Source organism: Typopeltis vanoorti, chromosome 6 (genome assembly GCF_054136105.1).
Source record: "Typopeltis vanoorti isolate ZY-2024b chromosome 6, IOZ_Tvanoo_1.0, whole genome shotgun sequence".
Classification (NCBI taxonomy): domain Eukaryota; kingdom Metazoa; phylum Arthropoda; class Arachnida; order Uropygi; family Thelyphonidae; genus Typopeltis; species Typopeltis vanoorti.
In genome coordinates this window covers 339,513-354,139 of record NC_143554.1, presented here as the reverse complement: position 1 = coordinate 354,139, position 14,627 = coordinate 339,513, and the positions used below count along the sequence as shown (strand labels likewise).

The following is a 14,627-nucleotide window of genomic DNA, read 5'->3' as shown; positions in this document are numbered from 1 at the left end:
GCTTCTTATGTTGATAGTACCGATCTTTAACTCTGGTGATGTTGAGTTGGGGTTTGTTTTCAGATTTGTTCCAGTAGCTGACTTTTCGCTGTTCACCCTGGTTCCCTGGCAAAAATAACGGGGGCCTTGTTTAACCGGGCGACGCCCCAGCGGGCATGAAATTTTGTCATGTTGTACCATCATTTTTTATTTTGGTTTAACCAATAAGAATACAATTTGGTCGGCTAAATCCCAAATTGCCAGTCCATCCTCGTTCGTTCAGTATCAAAGTAGATACCCAACAGGGTGCACCACGAGAAGGTGAGGATTGGACATTAGGTCAGAAGCCCTGGTCGGTTCTCCGCATTCCTTTAAAGGCTATGTGGAGGTCTCCTCTCAGTTATACAGCTTTGACCCTTAAGCACCCCCCAATTCTTTATTAAAAATTCAATTTAATGAACTTCCATCACTCCCAGATGCTTCTGATATAATTAATTTCTGGTGATCGTTGCCCTGTGAACATTTTCCAGAACTGAGAAAATTTGCTCAGAGTCATATCTGTCATTTTGGAACTACATACAGATGCGAACAAGCATTTTCATCAATGAAAATGATTAAGAACAAACTACGGTCGCGACTGACTGATTTAAATTTGAAAAACTATTTGATGCTTTCTGTAACTGATTTAACTCCAAACATTACAAGCTTGGCAAAGCAAAACAATTTCAAAAGTCAATAAAATAATTAATGTTTATCTTTTCTTTATATGAAATCCTTTTATTTAAAACTGCTAAAAGTGTCTATTTTACTATATATATAATAAATCATTTTATGCATAACTGTTAAATATATCCATATTACCATATTTTAAAAGCGCTGAAAAGTGGTATAAGTTTGTATGGCGCATCTTAACTATAAAATGAAAAAATTGACGAGTGAACTATAAAAGGTTGCCCCCCCCCCCTGCTGTAGCATATAACAAACTACACTGTAATCTACTGTGTAATCGGAGAAGATTATACACACCATCAAGATTATATCAGGGCTAATACATAAATCTAGTCTAATGTAGCACGGAATGGGCAAACACAGGATACTCAGGTCAAATATCAAATTAATGCACAAATCCTATCCCATTCCCTCAGCCATACAAATGGTTGGGGTACCTACATGCTACCATACTAAGGAGATAATTATGAGCAAGGTGGTTTCCTGTTTCCCGTTCCGGATCTCTTGCTTAATAAGACTGCACATTCATTTTTCCCCCACTCTCTCTCTCTTTTCTTCAAATTATAAGGAGACATTCAGATGCTGCCCCATTTAAGCACCTTTTGAAGGCTTCTCAAAAGGTGCTTTTATATCCTTCCCATTCCAGTAACTGATAACATGGGATCAAATATTATAGTATTCTGAGTTTGTCATAATTTCCAGTTTTGTAATTCAGCATGTAACCTATCCTAACTGGAACATCCAAATAGTTAGCTACCTCCCAGGACATTACATTAGCTTATGACAATACTTTGTTCCAATGAGATTCTGGCATCATTTTTAAAAGTATCTGAAATTAACCATCATCATCATCATCATCAAATTCCTGACATTTACCCTCAAGGGGGGTGTATAGGATATGATAGTACTACATGAAAAATTTACATCATTACTAACTTCCTATCTATAATTTCCTCCAAATCAATGTATTACCAGTCAAGGCTTCAACATTGTCAGATCTTATATTTCTATCTTCTAAGGCATTTTTTACCATATCAATCCACCTATATCTTGGTCTTCCTCTGGGTCTTTTTCCTGCCATCCTTGCAGAGAACACCAGTTTTGCTAATCTCTCCTCGCCCATTCTGTTTAAATGACCATACCATCTGAGATTACCTGTGCTAACACATTCCTGGATGCTAACAATGTCAAGTTCTTTCCTAATATCCTCGTTTTTAATATGATATTGCCATTGATGCCATCTGTTCATGCCCATAATCTTTCTCAGGACTCTCATATCTGCAGTCTCTAGTCTTTGGTCAATTGTTTTACTTCTAACCCAGTTCTCAGATCCATATGTTAAAACTGGTTTGAGCACTGTCTTGTATTGTCTTGTCTTGTATACAGCTAATTTAGTGTTTTGAACCAATTTCTCTCTTATTCCATATAAATTCATTCAGTTTCTTCCTACATACCAGCTTTGTTGATCCTGTTGTCTATTTCCATATTTAATTTACCATCCTGGGGTGGAAGGGGTGGTGAAGCACAATACATAGCCTCTCCCACTCAAACGTTAACCTCACCTTCCTGTGGTTTATCCTGTTCTAAAAGTACAAACTAGGTACTGGCGGCCAAGTATGGGCTGTATAACCCTAACAGAGTAAAATGCTGTTAGATCGGCCTGTTCAGAGGCGTTACATAGCAGCCCTACCACTGGACTTACCCAGCGACAGGTTAGTAACCTGCCCTGGGAAAATTCAAAATACTTTCAAGTCTCATGCAAAGAAAAGCCGGACAGACTATTAGGGAAAAGACCACAATTCAGGAAATGGTAAACGAAATTAGAAAAAGGAACACATAATGAAGATTGCAACATGGAATGTGAGAAGCATTGCACACAAAGAAGAAGAACTTGATAAACAACTAAACTAAGCTAACATAAAGATATGTATAATAACAGAAACAAAGAAAAAACAAAAAGGTACAAAAGAAATAAACAACTATATACAAATCTACAGTGGGGTAAAAAAAAGAAGAAAGAGCAAAAGCAGGTATAATGATTATGGTACATAAATCCCTAAAGAATAATACTGGTATATTACAACTATTTGAATGAAAGACTAATAGAAATTAGACTGAAGACATTAAGAGGTCACATAACAATAATGGCGCATATGCAACATAAGAGGGAAAAGGAGAAGACAGTAATATATTTTATAAAGAATTACAGAATGCCATAGATAAAACAAAACTATTTACTACTAGCAGATTTAAATGTCAGAATAGGAAACAAAAAATAGGTAAATTTGGCAAAGATACATGGATTCAAAATGGTCGCAGATTGCACGACTTTGTCATTTATAATAATAATGAGAATAATGAATTCAATGTTTAAACACAAGGAAATGCATAAATATACTTGGTCAGCCAGAGGATACAAATCAGTAATTGACTATGTTATCACAAATTTTAAATTAGAGGAGTTAATTTTAGATGTAAGAGCATATTGAGGCTTTGAATTAAACTCTGATCATTATGTAAAAATAATCATATTAAAAATTCTGAATATTTTTACGTATTAATATTGTTTGTTAGTTTTTGTTTTCATACACGCAGTGTCTGCACTTGTGATGTGCTCGTTATGAAAATATTATGTTAGAAGTAATATGTAAAAAAAGTAAAAATATTGAAGTACTTACTTAATTGATTATTTGTATTATTTATAAGAAAGTTTGTTGTATTTTTAAATGTTGAATTTTGTGTTTGTGAAAGACTTTCTTCAGCGCTGGTGGATACAGCGAGTCAGCCATATTTTTACAATGCGTAGTTTCTGACGTTGTTGAAGTGAGCATGCTCCCGGAGTGAACTTGATGTTTGATTGACAGCTGACAAGAAAGCGTTGCGTATCCAAGTTACAGTGGTAAACAAGAGAGCGTTCGGAAAGTTTTTAGAACACTGGCCGAGGAATATTCAAGTTGGGAGGAACTTGATTTTTTTGTGTGCGGCAGTTAGAAGGAAATTTCATATTGTATTCCGAAAAAGGAATAGTGGAAATAATATGTTTCAAGAAGGAATAAGTACAGAAGAAAAGGGGAATCTTGAAACTAAGTTTTTATAAACTGGCCGAGGAATATTCAAGTTGGGAGGAACTTGATTTTTTTGTGTGCGGCAGTTAAAAGGAAATTTTATATTGTATTCCGAAAAAGGAATAGTGGAAATAATATGTTTCAAGAAGGAATAAGTACAGAAGAAAAAGGAAATCTTGAAACTAAGTTTTTATAAACTGGCCGAGGAATATTCAAGTTAGAAGGAACTTGATTTTTTGTGTGCGGCAGTCAAAAGGAAATTTCATATTGTATTCCGAAAAAGGAATAGTGGAAATAATATGTTTCAAGAAGGAATAAGTAAAGAAAAAGGAAATCTTGAAACTAAGTTTTTATAAACTGGCCAAGATATATTCAAGTAGGGAGGAACTTGATTTTTTTGTGTGAGGCAGTAAAAAGGAATTTTAAAGGGATCCTAAAAAATGAAGTACAGAACCTTGTAACTTCTGGAAAGAGCCTTAACAGGAAGAGAATAAGACTATGAACATTTTTTTTGTGATTGTAAAAGAAAAAGTGTTTTGTCTTAAGAGTAAGTTTATATTTTTTTAATAAGGCCTTGGATCCATATAATCTGTATTTGTAGTTATGTATTTTTACTAGAAGTGTATATATATTGTTTTAAGTTTTATTAAATGTGTTTATTTTGTACTTGGTATTGAGTCAATGATTAGTTGGATTCTGAAAGAGTGAGTTAAAGTCATTGCACCAATTGGAGTGAACTCTTTGTGCAAATATAATAACATATAGGGACACTCGGAGTCAAAAATAAAAATAATTGTTAGTAAATGAAATATTATTTATAATACACATTATAAATAACAATGGCACATATTATAGGATAAATTCATCAAGAGCATATTGCGGCTTTGAATTAAACTCTGATCATTATATGGTTTCAGTAAAAATTCGATTTAAACCAAAGTGGCTAAAAACACATAAAATTGAAAATTCTTACCAGCCAAGCTACAAAATTTCTTCATTACAGGATCCTCAAGTTAGACAACAATATCAAAACTGCACAAACTTAAAAATAGAAACCACACATGAATCAAGTGACATAAAACATAAAAGATGAATGGGAAAATTTGAAACAAATTATCACAAAAGCAGCAACAGAAACCTTCCGAATAAAGTGCAAATGGATTAGAAAAAAGAGAACTGCGAGACTGGAACAAAGAAATAGAAACAAAGAAAATATAATAAAAACAAAGAAGGGCAGTTACCAGAAATGGCTAAATTCCAAAACTATAGAAGCAGAAATAGAGTATAAAAGAAGTAGTGTGATTGCAAAACGAGAAGTAAGGAAAAACATAGAGAAAGATTTAACAATTTCGTAACAGAACTAGAAAAGGATTTATTTAAACCACAACCTATAAAGTAATAAAATACATGAATAAAGAAATAAAAGAAAAGATAAAAATGCAAACAATTGATTTAGAAAAATGGGTGACCTATTTCCAAAATCTCTGGCCAGATGAGAACAATGAAATAAAATTTTATAAGACAAAGAACGACTTAATAGAAAATATCACAATGTTAGAACTGAAAAATATAATAAAGAAGATGAAAAATAGGAAAACACCAGGAGAAGACAATATAAATATAGAACTATACAAAAATGCTGGTGAAAAATTTAATGAAAGACTTCTGAAATTAGTTAATATGGTTTGGATGTCCGGAAAAAAAGCACTGGTTATCCCCATCTATAAAAAAAAGGACATAAAGACGATTGCAATAACTATAGGGGAATTAGTCTGCTGAATACAGGATATAAAATATATGCAGGAATATTAAAAGAGAGAGACTAAGCAGCATTGTAGAGGACAAACTACTAGAAGAAGAAAATGGTTTCTGAAAAGGCCGATCCTGCATAGATCCAATTTTTACTTTAAAATTATTAATAGAATAGAGAATTTCAAAAAGAAACACGTGGCCTTTATTGATTATGAAAAAACCTTTGACAAAATTAGTAGACAAAAATTGTTCAAAATATTAACCAATTTAAACATACCAAACCAACTTTTACAATCGATTCAAGAAATATATATAGGAAATAAAATAGCAGTTAAATTAGGACACATCTCAGAATGGAAAGCTATATCAAGAGGAGTATGACAAGGATCCACCCCTCTCACCTCTTCTTTTCAATATATATATAAATAAAATTATAACCATCTGGAAACAGCATAACCCATTTGATATACAAATGACCCAGCAAATGAATATAGATACACTACTATTTGCAGATGATCAAATAGTATTAGCTACATCAGAAGATGATTTACAAAGATCATTAAAATCATTAAATGATATCTCAAAAACAATATAATATGACAATATCTAAAGAAAAAACAAAAATAATGGCATTCAAAGGAGAAAAACCAATAAGAAGTAAAATAACTGGTAATTAATTTACGGAATTAACAACGCATATAAAGTAAATTAATTAAAGATAACTTTAATTAATCACTTCTATATTTCGACAATGTCACATTGTCATCTTCAGGAACATAAAGATATGGTATGTGCACTACAGGAACTAACAACGCAAATGAGGAAGAAATTAAGACACTAATTTTGTTCCTAAAGTCCTAATGGTGCCCTCTTGCGGGCTAATTTGGTAGTCTTGGCCGTTGGGCTGAAGTTCTCATAATGAAAGTCTCCCAAATTTGGGGCAGTTTCATGCACCCAAATTTGTTGAGGTTAGGAACGTTTTTTAGAGCTGCTGAAGATTCTTTGAATAATCTTTCGTATTTAAACTTGCTGCGATGGATTATTTTTGTCTTCTTCCAACGAATTTTATGGTGGGTATCTAAGGCATGGTCTGCCAGCCCAGAGCGGCTGTACTGGTGAAAACGGATGTAGTCTTGGTGTTCTGAAATCCTGATATTTGTTGTTCTGCCTGTTTGGCCAAAGTAGGACAATTTGCAGCTGCAAGGGACCTGGTATACACCAGGTAGGTCTAGGGGAAGTGGTTGGTCTTTGGTAGAGCGGATAAGGGATGCCAACTTTTTATATGGTCTTATAATATAAGATTATAAGTATAGATGCCAACTTTTTATATGGTCTTATAATATAAGATTATAAGTATAGACCATATAAAAAGTTGGCACTTTTTATATGGTCTATACTTATAAAAAGTGCCAACTTTTTATAAGTATAGACCATATACTTATATGGTCTATACTTATACAAAGACCAACCACTTCCCCTAGACCTACCTGGTATACACCAGGTAGGTCTAGGGGAAGTGGTTGGTCTTTGGTAGAGCGGATAAGGGATGCCAACTTTTTATATGGTCTTATAATATAAGATTATAAGTATAGATGCCAACTTTTTATATGGTCTTATAATATAAGATTATAAGTATAGACCATATAAAAAGTTGGCATCCCTTATCCGCTCTACCAAAGACCAACCACTTCCCCTAGACCTACCTGGTGTATACCAGGTCCCTAGCAGCTGCAAATTGTCCTACTTTGGCCAAACAGGCAGAACAACAAATATCAGGATTTCAGAACACCAAGACTACATCCGTTTTCACCAGTACAACTGCTCTGGACTGGCAGACCATGCCTTAGATACCCACCATAAAATTCGTTGGAAGAAGACAAAAATAATCCATCGCAGCAAGTTTAAATACGAAAGATTATTCAAAGAATCTTCAGCAGCTCTAAAAAACGTTCCTAACCTCAACAAATTTGGGTGCATGAAACTGCCCCAAATTTGGGAGACTTTCATTATGAGAACTTCAGCCCAACGGCCAAGACTACCAAATTAGCCTGCAAGAGGGCACCATTAGGACTTTAGGAACAAAATTAGTGTCTTAATTTCTTCCTCATTTGCGTTGTTAGTTCCTGTAGTGCACATACCATATCTTTATGTTCCTGAAGATGACAATGTGACATTGTCGAAATATAGAAGTGATTCATTAAAGTTATCTTTAATTAATTTACTTTATATGCGTTGTTAATTCCGTAAATTAATTACCAGTTATGTCTAACCAACGTATAAGTAAAATAGTGGTAGATAATAAAATACTAGAACAAGTAAACACTTTCAGATACTTGGGATGTGATCTATCATACGAAGAAGAAAAAGACAGACGCTACAATATCAAACTTTGTCAAAGTAAGTAGCATAATAAATAATATATTTAAGCCATCCCTAGTACAAAAACGCACTAGAATTAGACTATATAATGTCTTGTCAAAAGAAACTCTACTATAAGGAAGCAAAACATGCACCATAAAAAGGAAAGATGAAAAACGAATTCAAACAGTAGAAATGAAGTTCCTCAGAAAAACAGCTGGATATACCAAGTGGGACCAAAAAACAAATGAAGAAATCTTACAATCCCTGAAAATAAAACCAATAAATTACTACATAAGACAGTATAAACTAAAATGACCAGAACATTTAAATCGAATGGACAACAGCAGACTATCAAAAATATTATACACACACAAAATAAGAAGAAAAAGAAAAATCAGAAGACCAAGAAAGAGATGGCATGAGACCGGAAGGGCAACTTGGCCTAAAATCCATGTTACGAAGAAGAATTTACCATCTTCACTAAAAATCGTGCCAAAGTAGCTGAAATGTTCTATGTACTTGTACTTGTTCTATTGATTCTCAATTCACAATGTAGTTGATATGTTCAATGCTTCTGCCTATTTTCATTGCTTTGTCTTGTTATTGCTGACCTTCATACCATATCTATTACAACAGTTATTCAATTTAGTCAGGGAATCTTGCATACTTGTGGCGAATTTATTTAGAAGTATAAATCATCAGCATAAAGCAAAGAGCTAAAATTAACATCTTCAATTTTGATATCAGATTTAATACCACTTTCCTTCATAATGTGATCTATATAGATCTATATAACAGAGTGGATAATGTACATCCTTGCCTGACACCAGATTTAACATTAAATCATCTTCCTGTACTCCCTTCAATTCTAACTGCTGACTTACAACTCAAATAAAGACTAAGTATTGCTCGATATAATGCTCCACTGACACCATACAACTGTAGCATTCTGAATAGCTTCTCTCTCTTGGTACTTTGTCATATGCTTTTTCCAGATCTACAAAACTTAAATACAGATCTCTGATATATTCCCATGCTTTCTCGACTATTTGTCGTAAAGTGAAAATCTGATCTTGACAGCCTCTATATGGACTGAATCCAGCTTGTTCTTCACCAAGGTCTTCTTCAACAATCCTTCTCAACTGTTTCTCAAATATAGTGGCATGAATCTTACCATGAACACTCAGTAGAGAAATACCTCTGTAATTCTCATATTCAGTTTTATTTCCCTTTTTATATATATGGGTACTATGAGAGCACTACTCCAATCATCTGGAATTTGACCATCTGTCCAGGCCTTCTGAACTATGCAGCGCAGCAATAGTAAAAATTTTATCCCTCCATACTTGAGCATTTCTGGCCAAATATCATCTACTCCAACAGGTAAAGAGCAGGTAACTCTGCTCTTTAACCCCCCCCCCCCAAAAAAAAACCCCATACAATATGTATTTGCTATAGGCTTTGTGGTCACTAGTGTGTGTGATAAAAAAAAATAATAAAAATAAATTAATAAGCCAAAAAAGTAGAGGAAGATAAAATTCAGTGACTACTACAGAGATTAAGCCATCACAATCATAATTTAAATGCTAAAAGCAACATTAACCTACGGGAATGAGGAAGTTATTCTCCCACTTTGCAAGATTTTGATAAGAAATCCTGACTGCTGTGCTCAGTATCGTCTGGATTAGATTTTATGATGGGAATGGGAGATAAATTTCAGGTAATCTATAGAATTAGCAGTGTAGTTAGCAAGCATGTGACATACATCTTCTCAGAGCATATGGTAGTGAGTGTGTGGATTGGGCTAGCAGGTGAGTAAATCTTCAGTGAATGGTTTCAAAGAAAATAGGAATTTGCACATTATGACATGAAGAGGCCATCTCTCAATAAATTTTACTCCCCAGAAAAGCTGCATAATAATAATAAATTCATCTTTACATTTAGTTAATTGGTATTCAGCCTAATTAATATTAAGAAGACAGAGTGCATAAGAACAAACCTGAAGTCTGAGGTTAGGAAAAAACTGTCATGATCTGTAATGGAAAAAACACAGAGAAACCCTTCACCAGATCGAAAATAATTGTCTCTTATTGCTGCATAATCTTCTTGCCCTGCTGTATCCAGGATATCTATCTGAACTTCTTCACCATCTAGCATGACTTTTTTACGATAAGAATCTGCTTTAGTTGGTTCATAGTCCTCCACAAACTGAAAAATATTTTTTTTTACATTTATATGGTCAAAAAGTAAATATAAATTTTCAACACTAGTAAAAAAAAACTTCCATAACGAATGTGATAATTTGCTAATACATGTTTAGCAGACAACTACACTGGTTTCCATAAATTAAGGAACAAGGAGAAAAATCATGAAAAACTCAAAAACTGTATGATGAATTTTTATGCATGATGAAAAGCTGTAGGAGATGCAAAAGCAACACCCAAAAATATTATAAATTATTTATTTCAGTAACAAATTGGTGCATGAAGACAATGACCAAAAACCAGAGGTCAAAATGAGATTGTCAAAGTGCCCTGATAAGGAATATGGTCACCACTCATAGCAATACAGAACTCAAAACTGTTAATATTGTTTGTATACTGTCAGTTGATAACCACTGCTCCTGCAAAGCTCTCCAAGGTTTAGGGAAAGAGGAGTGAGAAGCAGCAACACACTACCTAGTGCATCCCAGACATGCTCAATAGGATTAAGGTCAGGAGACGTACCTAGCCAGTGGATATGCATGATAATCTCCTCTGAAGAGCTTTGCTTGACAAGGACAAGCATCTGCATCTTGCAGGATAAATGTCTTCCCTATTGCACCAACATATAATGAACATAGGGGGAGCAGGACTTCATGTCTATAAGTTGCAGCATTTATTGTTCTGCTAGGAAGCACACACAGGTTGGTGCATCTACCCAACGAGATACCTCCCAAAACCATCACACCACCTCCACCATAAGTGTCCCCTTCACAGATATTACAGGAATGATAACATATCCCTGACTAAACAAACACATGTAATAACCACAGTAATAAGTTTAATAAGTAAATATTTCATCCTAAGTATCTCGGGACATCATCAGTACAGTTAATTCAAACAATACTAGGAATAACATACCGTCAGGGCACATGATTACAATGGAATCTCAATATGCATGCAGTAGCGTGTTATAGAATTCAATTAAAATATAACTGAACAAACAAAAAAAAAAATATAAAGAAATTATTTAACACAATTTTGTATAACAATTTAAATTTCCCATACTTTAGGAATAGCAAAAACATCATTACGGTTTAGATTTGGTCTATGAAGTAAGGCTTCAGCACTTTCTTTATATAAATGTTCATGTTTATATAAAGATCTATGTAAAAGTTCATTTTTTTTCCAATGGATCCTATGGTTTGGGGTTTTCAACAGCGTGTTAAGCGAAGACAGATTTCTGGGGTTTGATAAGATAGATATGGTCTTGATGTTCCAAAATACATTTCCGAACAGATCTACCTGTCTGTCCATAGTAAGACTATTTACAGGAGCATGGAACCTCGTATACACCAGGTAGCATCAGAGGTGAGAGTTTGTCTTTAGGAGAATGTAACAAGTTATAGATCTGGTTCTCTCCAGATCAGAGCATGTCTGGTATTGCTTTGTAGAGCAAATTGGGACTTATTTGTAAACAATAAAAACCCCCAGTGGTCTTAGGTTCAGATGCATGTTCTCTTCTGTGGCATGGGGATGGGGGGGGGGGGAACACGGACCACCAGTTGCCTAGCACCAGGCCACCTTCATGAAGCCTTCTGTGCTTAGGAAGCAGATATCAATGTTCCTGTAGCTGACACAAGGTCGGATCATAGCTGATTCAGCATAGTACTCCTTTTTCAGCAAGCAGATAACTGGAGATATCAGTCATCTGCAGTTGTAGGAATGTGTCCTTCCTTCACTGCATCTCTGGCATGTTATTTGGGACTGTTGGAATTGGTTCTACAGGCTGAACCATGGAACAACTCAACCATCTAGCTACCTCCACCTGATTTTGGACAGCCTATAGTCTTATCCACTTGAATTTATTAGATAATAATATCTTGCAATCATAATCAAGATTTTGCTTTCACCCAGACATGAAATAGAAAACTACTCCAAAATGCCTACTTTTATGCCGCTGTTCATTTGCATATACTATTACTGACAGCATCACTAATTTGTATAGATAACCACACTCATCACTTTTTACATAATGTACAGACTTTCACATCTTTTTTTTCTTCAAGTTATTGTGATTTTTCTGTTTGTTCATTAATTTTATGGAAATCAATATAATAAAAACTGAAGTGTATCCAATTGGTTGGAATGAAATGAGAAAGCAGAGGAAATATTGAACCTGAATGTGATGTTGAGTAGATAAGAAATTTAAGGATTGCATAACAGGAAATGTGAGGACAACACAACAGAATACAGAAATGGTGAAGACACTATCATACAGAAATGAAGATTATAGTAAAGGACCTCTGAATCCTTTCCAAAATGTTTCAGAAATAGTCCAAAGCAGCATGATATGGGGAAGATAGTGTGCTATCTTGGCCATATCATCAAGATTTAGAAGACTTGCTTTCTAAATACCAGAGAAGTCCAGCATTAACTATTTTCTCTATCTCATAAAGACAGCTGGTCAGAGCAATAGGTCAATAATTATTTCCTTGTGTTGAATCCTTTCCTGGGTTTGGAATAGCAATGACAACTGACCTATGACAAGAATCTGGAAACTCTTATTCTGCAAGTATTCTGTTGTATACTAAGAGAAGGAGATAATAGGAAATGATGGTAGATGTTTTATCATTTCATAACAGATGTCATCAGGTCCTACTGCACTAGGGAGAAACAGTAAAAGAGTTCTTCCTTAACAAATGACTAATTGTATGGCTCAAGTCCATTGATAGAAAAATTTAGCCACTGTTTCTCTTGCTGATCTTTCAATATTATTATTATTATTATTATTGTTCCGGGAAACTTCAAGGAGTCGACAGACTCACCGAGGGAGGCCCTAACATCATGTCTGGAACAACTATTCAACATTCACACAGTATCTATCATATCTTGCCTTGAACTCATTCACGGTCGTAGCACCCTGGAAGCTCATTCCACTCATTCACCACTCTCCAAGTAAAAAACCTAGCTCTAACACCCTTGTCAACCACGTTCTTGCCCAGCTTCCATGCATGGCCCCTAGTCCTCCCACCACCAGTCATATTTTCAAAAATATCTTCTGGATCAATCTTATAAAAACCCTTCAGTAATTTGAACGTCTCAATCATATCACCCCTCCTTCGCCTATCGTCCAATTTCTGCAACCCACAAATCCTCAACCTATTCTCATAAGGTTCATTCCACAGTCCTGCTATCATCTTGGTCACTCTGGACCCTCTCCACTTCCTCCCCATCACGAAGAAACCCTGGTGCCCATAATTGGGCACAGAAGTCCAGATGGGGTCTTATCAAGGCTTGATACAGAGGAACAACAACTTGTTTGTCTCTGCATGTTAAAATATTTTTCATAAGCCAAGTGATTTGGTGAGCTGTTTTAGTCACTTTTGCAATGTGCTCCCTAAACTTCAACTCCCTATCTACCAGCACTCCCAAATCCCTGGCCTCATCAATCTCCTGGAGTACGGTTCCACCAATGCGATATACTGCTGCTGTTCTTTTCACCCCAAAGTGCATAACCTTACACTTTGCCACATTAAACTGACATCCATTTTTCCTAGCCCAGTCCTCCAAACTATCCAAATCATCCTGTAAAATTTTGACATCCTGTGCACTCACAATTGCTCTACCCAACTTTGCATCATCAGCAAACAAGTGAACACTTCCTCTCAAATCCTTTCCAATATCATCGATGAACAAATTGAAAAGCAGTGGTCCAAGAACAGAGCCCTGCGGCACTCCACTAGTCACAAGACGTCTTTTTGACTCCACTCCTGAATAAACCACTCTCTGGTATCTCTCCTTCAACCACCCTCCTATCCATCTTACCAACCCTATATCTATCCCCATCTGCTCCAGTTTACTGATTAGGGTTCCATGTGGTATCCTGTCAAAGGCCTTGGCAAGGTCCAGTAGTATCACTGTAAACCCATTACCCCTATCCAGTTCAGCCGTCACTGTGTTATAAAACGTGAGCAAGTTACTGAGGCATGATCTACCCTTCACAAAACCATGTTGTCCCCCCCATACAATATCCCATTTTCATCTATACAATCCTGTATTCTTTTCTTGACTAATTTCTCTAAGACCTTGACAATGATTCCTGATATGCTAATCGGTCGGTAATTTACAACAGCAGTCTTGGAACCACCTTTATGCAGTGGAACTATTTTCCCCTCCTTCCACCCGCTCGGGACTAACCTGGACGCAAGACTCAAATTAAACAAAATGGTCAAGGGTACTGACAATTCTTTAGCTGCTTCTCGTACTACACGAGCTGGTATACCATGCAATCCCACAGATGTATTGACATTGAGGTTATGCAATAGACTACTCACCTCCACTTCATTCACCACAATTCCCGTATAATCTACTGGTTTATTCGTTTCTGCAATGTCACCACCTGGTGATATATTCTTGCAAAGTGCTCACTCAGTAACTCAGCTATCTCAACTGATTCAGTTACCTCCCTACCATCGGCATTCTTTAAAATCATTCTGCCATGTACATTTTTCCTTTTACTTGCTACATATCTAAAAAA

General features: G+C 35.4%; 1 protein-coding gene across 1 annotated transcript in view; it reads right to left on the bottom strand.

Moving 5' to 3' along the window:
- The window catches only part of Rala (Ras-like protein A), a 114,676-nt gene that overhangs the window by 49,727 nt on the left and 50,322 nt on the right, over positions 1-14,627 (bottom strand). Inside the window, exon 3 of the mRNA XM_090394009.1 lies at positions 9,886-10,094. Coding sequence (XP_090250135.1) covers positions 9,886-10,094 — 209 coding nt within the window. The remainder of the gene's footprint in view (positions 1-9,885; positions 10,095-14,627) is intronic.